Raw genomic sequence first — 8,228 nt, 5'->3', positions numbered from 1 at the left:
GAATGAGCTGGCTCTCAAGCTCAACTTGACCACAAAATGAGCTTGAGCCCTTTATGCCCCTAGCTGTATCTGTTTCCATCATCCACGTCAGGAGACTACGACTTAATTAATAAGCCTACTTAGGATGTAAAATATATGTGAGACTGAGGGCATAAGAGACATAATGCATCTGCGAACCTGAGATTTACTTAATGAACTGGCATGATACTATGTCAGAGAATTAAATGGTTCTGTGAATGTGGTTCAAGATTTAGATTCTTCCGGCTTCCATCATTGCGCATGGCAAGCTTAAAAAATAATAAAAAACAACAGAATCAAGGCCTGCATGGCCCATCTGATGTGGACTATTTGGTACATGTTTAATATTGGACTAAACATGTATCCAGATGGATATACGCATATTTATATAAGGATCTATTAGGGATATATATTTAGTTCCATATTAATTATATACTGAATAAATTTAAAATTTAAAAAATTAAATAATATTTTTTAGCTAATTCTTTTAAGTAAGATTCTAAATTGTTACCAATGATATTAAAGTAAATCTTGCCCATGGCTAATATGGACAAAAAAACACCGCAGCATAGACCTATTTGGGTGGACCATTATAAACTGATTATAGTATTATATTTGAATAGATTTTTATTTTTAGCCTGGTAAAAATGCTAAAGCTTATAGTATTATGGCGATGCAGGGATATGTTCCTACAGGCCATGCGTCAGGGATCGGGATCCCCAGTGCTTCGTCAGGCGGCTATTCGAGCGAGCTGTCTTGCCTACCAGATTTGGCTGGCCAGGAACGCTCGCCTGTTTGGTGAACGACGCATGTCACTGCGATTCGTGGTCGAGAGTGCTTGCGCTCGGGCGGCTGAGCTGTGTCATACTAGTCCTGTTGGAGGGACCTTGACAGCTCGGGACATCTGGGGTTCCCACCCTGCCTCGGCAGTATTCTGTATGGTGTTTTTCACCTGGGAACCCCCATCCCCGAGTTTCCTTAAGGTCAACTTTGATGGGTCTGTTCTGGATGGTGGTTTGAGGGGAGGCGCGGGTTTTGTTATTCGGAATCCGTCTGCTAGGGTCGTGGCTGCTGGTGGCAGTCAGTTATTTGATACTTCGGTTCCATGTGCGGAGCTGAGTGCAGCCTGGGCGGGCGTTCGCTATGCCCGATGCGTTCTACGGGCTAGGTCTATCATCCTGGAGGGCGACTCAGCCACCGTTATTAGTTGGATCCAGGGGGGTCCGAGGGGTGGCGGGTGTGACCATCCCCTGCTCCGGGACATCTGGGCCATGGCGAGGGATGGATGGGCCTTTCAGGCCACGCATATTTACCGTGAAGGTAACGGTGCTGCGGATTGGGTAGCTGCGTTTGTAGCTTGTCACTCCGGAGACACCTTATGGCTTGGTGATGGGGAGTTGCCCTTGGCACTCCGAGGTATTTTATTTTTCGACTTTATTGGGTCTATCCGCTCTCGCCGGGTATGATCAACCCGCACTAGCAAAAAAAAAAAAAAAAAAATGCTAAAGCTTAAACAGAAAAATATGTGAGAACTCGTACTGCTGGCATGTGTCTAATTCTATATCAAATATGCACCAGATAGATTCTGGATACTTATATAGAACCAAAAAAAACTAAATAAGATATTATGACTACTTTTTTTTTTTTGAACGAGGACCTGAATTGTTACATTAACCCTAATGTCCAAGAATTATAGACTTTGTACATCCAGACATCAAAGCTTATTATCTCATTAAAAATAATAACAATAATAATTAGGCCGAGCATTAACTCAAACTGCATAGACTACAAGATGGAAGCTATGATCACAATTACTAATTTTCCACCAATGAAAGGTGGCGCCTTCTAACTGCTCTAGAAAGGAAAGTGTTGAAGGAGTCCCAAAGGTTTTCAAGTGCAACACTTTCATTTCCCTCCCACTTTGTACCTTATATTGCAAGTCAGGATCAAGAAAAGTACTGCATGCCTGCAATGCATAACCACTTCAGCACTAGTGCACATGCCAAAACGTGACCTTCTAGAACAACCAAAGTGGGGGCCGAAAAGTAAAAAAAAAAAAAAAAAAGGAACCTTGTGGTGCTTCTAAGTATTTCTTGCCCTATCTTCTGAGGAAGCCATTAAAGTAGGACTCATGATGATGTGATTTTTATTTTATCCAAGGGCTAGATTCCAAAAGGTGGAGTTCCTGTCATCGCAGCACAAAGCTGGAAAGCAGGAAAGCTGAGAACTCTAATAGAAAAGTTAGGGTGGTCCGGCCAGGACAAGAACATCTCAACCCAATATCTTGGTCCGGGTCCTACTATGATTTGGACCACAACCCACTTCTTCTAGAAGATCCTAGAAGAAGAATACAACTTTGTTTATGGACTACCTCTGATGCCCCTTCTTCTGGTGCATCATATAGGTTAACCTCTCCTACTTATCTGTGTTTTGGGGCCACAGAGTATCCTATCTCATAGTGCAAAACATATATCTACTCATGACTTTCCTGTAAAGTTACTTGTGGTACTCTCAATCACATGATATTTTAGTGTGTTTATTATGAAATCATGGAGTTGTGCTTCAACTTAGCTCCTTTTCTCATAATGTGGAGCTTACATGAATGATTTCTTTTCCAAATCAAAGCTTCTTTTCCTTTATGAACTTTTTATGTGTGGGAATATAGGGATACTGTCTCGCTTGACTGAATGAGAACCCTCCAACTTGTCTTCGCTCTTCAGTATTTATATCAGCCCTCTTTTGCCTATGTATCTACCATGAGATATCAATGTAGGATCACATGAAAGGACCATAATTTGGTTCATGAAAACAAAGCATTTACCCAAGCAAAGGCTAAGAAATTAGTTATTAACACATCTAAGGAGAAAAAGGAAAAGGAAAAAATCAATCCATACACCTTATAAGGCTAACGTCGTATAATGTATAGGCCTACTCCATTTACCTTCACTAGATCTTTAAAACTCATGAAGTTCATTAAATCAATCTAAAATTTTCAATTTCTTGTAATCATTTCTACAACAGATCATATTTAAAGAACATGATATGCATGCAACTAACGGTCACATCTCTTCTTTGTTAACATGGGAAATTTTGATATTATTTATGTGAAAGGATTGGTGGCATCTTGTTCAGAAGTGCAAAACAAAGAAGAAAAAAAAATCCCGGAATATATATGCCGTGGAAGATCAAAAGCCGACCATTTCACCATGGGAACCAGACAACCAAAAATAAACTAAGTAAACAAATGACATAGAAGTTGTATCTACGCAATGAGCATTGAAATTTCCAAAGAAACAAGTTTCGTAACAAGATGGATGGAATAAACTATGAAAGTTGACAGCACACCTAGACCTCACCAATGGTGTGATGCCTTAGCACCTTTGGCTGCACTTGGACAGCACACCTTGTACTCCTCAACCACAATCATCTAGAATTTGGCTATTATCCTATGCACTTTTTGTCCATTTAGATGCAAAGTCTCTTGTCAGATGTAATGCCCTGAAAACATTTGATTAGTACATATGACCCACTTTGAGCAGCATCAGATGGAAGAGTCTTTCCCTAAGGAAGGAAAAAAGAAAAGAAAAGAAAAGAAAAGGGAAAAAATAGTTCATGAAAGATGCAAAACTTCCAAGAGACATGGTTTCATAAGCAAAATAGATTCTTAACAAGCAATGCTACATGAAACCTTCAATACTTCAATTATTATTACTAATTTTGAAAAATAGCACCATGCATCATTTCCGTTCTACATTCTAACTAATTTATGAACAGTGGATTATGCAGACCGAGTCATTGCTTTTCCCTTCAAAAATTTTCACTTAACTTTGCATTGCATCAGCATCCCCACTGTGATGTCCGGCATCTGGAACTTTTAATGTGGGCAATTGGGTAACAAAAACTATAGATAGAAATTTTAATGTGGGCCATCTTTGCCTTCAAGAATACTCCTTACCTTCCATTGCTGTGAAGTCGTCGCAGATTCTATATCAGCAAGAAAATCCTATCCAAAAGGTTTGTGTAGTCATAATTATCTTATCCAGATATCATTTCCCATCGAGCAATACTAGACTAGATACAATGCTCCCAAACAACTAGCAAGAATCAAAGTTAGCTCCTCAGAACTTCCGCCTATATGGAAGGCCACCACCCAGGCACATGACCATCTAGTTTTACTGCTAAAATTGATTAATTAGGCACAAATCCTGATTTTTCATTATTCCCTTTGAGTGTTGGTTTTAGTTATAAAAAAAAAATCCATCTTTCCTCAATTTAATAGACTAAGTCGTTGGGTGTAGACTGTAGACCAATTTCTACAAGTAAAGACAGGAGTCATCCTACCATCTCCGTCTGTATTCAAAAGTAACAGTTTAAAGAATTCCAGCCATATGCTGAGAGGTTAGCTATTTTGCCCACCATTCTACTCTTCTACTTATAAAAAATGGAGATCCATATGCATGTCCCTTCAGAGTTCAGACCAATGGAGAGCTCCATTTGGACGCGTGTAGTTTAAGTTTTTTTGTTTTTGGCTCATAACGTTATTTTAAGTCAAGACTCCCCTGTAGTTGCGTAGTATGTGGGCACCTTTTTGATGTACTAGTATGTGAACACTTATTTTGATGGAAAAAAAACATTAGAAATTTATACCTAGGCCTTGGCTGATATCAACCCCTGTACCAATGTTTAATAGGTCAATGGTTAAGTCAAGCCTCCTGCTTTTCATCATTTTCCAGTCTTGGAGCCCCAAGATACTTCTCTCACATAACAAATCAGATTACTTAAAATTCAAAGATAGGCATTACACAGCCCCAAACTTGATCCAAGTGCCTGAACTGACCTAATGCAACATGTTTTATTGGTCCTTGGAAATTACCAAGTCCATAAATAACCTACTTGTAACTCATGCTTCAATGGCCTATCAAGTAAGTCCACACTTATCAATTATACTATTATGAAGCAGTCCTAGATTTAGAACCTTTCAAGCAGCATTCATACAACCCAAGCATGTATCTTGGCACTCTCTCTCTCTGAAACCATGCCTTCTAGAACATTAAAGTGTTGCCTTATCTAATGTTAAGATTCATATAAAGAATGCCATAGTGAGGAAAAATCTTCAAAGATAAGTATGTCATTTTTTTTCGAGATAACATCAGTATATAAATCTTTCATTTATATTCTAGATTCAGAGCCTTGGTTATAAAACAAACATTAAGCGAGCATTTGAGAGGGAGTTGCGTAAGATACTGGGCTAGTTTAGACTATCATCATTAATTTAAGTAGAAAAAGTACTGATCGGTCGCAACTCTAATAAACTTTTCAACGAAATGTAATATTCTGTCCCCAAATTTGTCCAAAAGAGGGTCACCATCATAACGACCTTCACATGCATTTCTTTTTCCCCTCCATTTGGCACCCTTAGCATAGTTTTAATTCTCCTAGCCTCTATTTCTTTTCCCCCCTCCATTTGGCACCTTCAGCATAGTCTACTCTTTCTAGCCTATCTTATAGATAATGAAAGCAACCCACCATACATGATGATATCCATCCATTAGACCAAGACGATCAATTTCATGCAACAATGGGAGGAAGAGAAGGTCCCACTCCCATGGCAACTCACCCAAAAAATCCTCCAAGTTCCAATTTTCAAAGGACCTATTTTTCTTTTACCTCTACTTTTGTATCGGACTAAGGAACTCAAATAATACCTTCTGACTAGCCACTTTAGATGTAAGTCGGGACCCGTCATAAACTCATAATTATCTCCCCAAATCAGAGGTCGTTGGATTAAAAGAGATCAATTTCCTTTCTCATAGTTATCCACCGGCTCACTCTTTTTGTCCCTTAGCGAGTTCAGTTGTGCCCACGGTGACCACTTCTCCATCATATCGTATGATTCTAGAAGCTTTTGCCGGTTCCTCCAAAGCCCTCTCTAATGCCCCCCAACACCATCCCATGTTCCAAGGCATTAATTTACGCAAATCAATGAAATATTTTTTTTCTCATATTAGTCCGATTCCTCTACGAGCCTAATCCTTTTGAAATTGTCGCCACTCCCCCCACCTCACTCTCTACAAAGTCCCCTCTCTCCCCTTCCACTTCTTCCCTACTTAAACCCCAAGTCCCCAACCCCATCCTTCCCATTCCTAAGCTTTCCCCACCACACACTCATAGAAAGATTTTATCAAGAGCTAGTGGATTAAGAGACATACAGATTTAGATAGAGTAAACCCCACAAAATCTATAAATAGATATACAGATAGGGGTGGTATTAGAATGAGAGAGTGTTGTAGTAATAAGAGAGAAAGAGAGATGGGAGGAGAAGAAGAGAAGGCTTTGATTCCGGGCTTACCGGATGACATAGCTTTGGACTGCCTCGCCCGAGTCCCCCACCGATTCCACTCGAGCCTCCGTCCCGTTTGCCGGCGATGGCGGGATCTGGTCACCGCCCCCTTCTTTTACGAACACCGGGACAGGATTGGTTCCGCGGAGGACCTGATCTTCCTCGTCCAAGCCCTCGTCCCTGTAGGGAATGGGCATCAGGAGACCGCCGGTGAGGTTAAGGAACAAGGGAAGGAGATGGCCGCTGCCGCCACCAAGTGCCGGCCGCCGGTGTATGGATTGAGCCTCTACAACGCGACGCTCGGGGAGTGGCGCCGCCTGGCCGTGGCGGAGCCGGTGCCGATGTTCGCCCAGTGCGCGGCGACCGGCGGGAAGGTGGTGCTCGTCGGGGGTTGGGATCCGGTGACGCTGGATCCGGTGGAGGAGGTGAGGGTTTTGGATCTGGTGACAGGGCGGTGGCGGAGGGGTGCGTCGATGGTGGCGGCGCGGTCGTTCTTCGCGTGCGCGGCGGCCGGGGGGAGGGTGTTTGTGGCCGGGGGGCACGACGGGCAGAAGAACGCGCTCCGGTCGGCAGAAGCGTACGACGTGGCGACCGACCAGTGGGCGGCGCTGCCGGAGATGGCGGAGGAGCGGGACGAGTGCCAGGGGGCGGCGGCGGCGGCGGCGGGGGGGAAGTTCTGGGCGGTGAGCGGGTACGGGACGGAGAGCCAGGGGCGGTTCGACGCGGCAGCGGAGTGGTACGATGCGGAGGCTGGGGAGTGGCGGAGGGAGGAGGGGGTGTGGGAGGTGGGGGACGCCGGCGGCGGGTTCGGCGGAGCGGCGTGCTTCGCGGCGGCGGGGGAGTTGTGGTGCGTGGATGTGCGGAGGGGTGTGAGGGGGTACGATGGGATGGGGAGGGGATGGAGGGCGGTGGCGGGGGTGCCGGAGATGCTGAGGTCGAGCCCGTGCGCCGCGGCGATGGGCGGCGCCGCAGCCGGAGAGAGGGTTTTCGTGATGGGGGCGGAGGGGGAGGGAGCTCAGGGAGGGAGGCACGGCGGTTGGGTGTTCGAGATGGGGAGCAAGAAGTGGACGCGTGTGGAGACGCCGACCGGCTTCACGGGGTTCGTCTACTCGGCCGCTGCGGTTCGGCTTTGAGAGTCCGTGAACCGGCCGGTCCGTTGGTATTTTTGTTTTTCTGGAGTTATCTTCTTAATATTAGGTTTTAGATGATGGTATTAGTAATAGTTTTTAATTATGACTGTGATTAGTAGCAGCTGGGTACACATGATATATGAAGCTTGGGAGTTGTGAAAGGCTTATGCAGTAGATGAGGATTGAGGAGAGAGGAATGACTACTGTGTTTATGGTCATTGGTGAATGTTTATGATGAATGGGCAATATATGTCTGCTTTGATATATTTTGGGTTTCAATGATCTACTTTTCTCTTGAAGTGTGATTATTTATTTTCTTGTTCTACACTTGCCATCATCTATGTTTTCAGTTTGTATCAATATCATATAGACAAGATATGCTTGTTGGTATGTGATTGTATGCAACATCAGTTTGTATCTCACTTGTATAAATTGAAGTATCTTGGGGCATTGGGTGGAACAATGTCAAAAATTTGTCCCTTCTGTCTCCTATGTTTTTCTGTTTTTAAGGCCGAGATTTCAGTTAGCACCAACATTAGGTAGATAAGATATATACTCACTGGTATATGATTGCAAGTAACTTTGGTGGTTGATATCTTGTTAATACATATTGAAGTATCTTGTGGCATTGGATGGTTAATAAGTTAATTGTTGGAGGTTTCACCAAAAGAAAATTAATATTAAAGAATTATTGCAGGATTTTCTAGCTTCCATTTATTCAATTTAAATGATTTTTTGAT

General features: G+C 43.1%; 2 protein-coding genes across 2 annotated transcripts; both read left to right on the top strand.

Annotated features, from left to right (window-relative positions):
- The first annotated feature begins 716 nt into the window (after positions 1 to 716).
- LOC120113132 lies at positions 717 to 6,263 on the top strand. Its single transcript, XM_039133951.1, has 2 exons — positions 717 to 1,434; positions 3,535 to 6,263. Exons 1-2 carry the CDS (start codon positions 717 to 719, stop codon positions 3,684 to 3,686), a joined length of 870 nt encoding a protein of 289 aa, XP_038989879.1. The 3' UTR covers positions 3,687 to 6,263.
- Positions 6,083 to 7,787, top strand: LOC103715603 (F-box/kelch-repeat protein SKIP20-like). The gene has a single exon (XM_008803287.4). It carries the CDS (start codon positions 6,292 to 6,294, stop codon positions 7,489 to 7,491), a length of 1,200 nt encoding a protein of 399 aa, XP_008801509.2. The 5' UTR covers positions 6,083 to 6,291; the 3' UTR covers positions 7,492 to 7,787.
- The last annotated feature ends 441 nt before the right edge of the window (positions 7,788 to 8,228 follow it).

The sequence above is a fragment of the Phoenix dactylifera genome, chromosome 14, assembly GCF_009389715.1.
Source record: "Phoenix dactylifera cultivar Barhee BC4 chromosome 14, palm_55x_up_171113_PBpolish2nd_filt_p, whole genome shotgun sequence".
In the NCBI taxonomy this organism is placed as follows: domain Eukaryota; kingdom Viridiplantae; phylum Streptophyta; class Magnoliopsida; order Arecales; family Arecaceae; genus Phoenix; species Phoenix dactylifera.
Note: the sequence above shows the minus strand (reverse complement) of the source record. Positions and strands in the feature narration are given on the sequence as shown.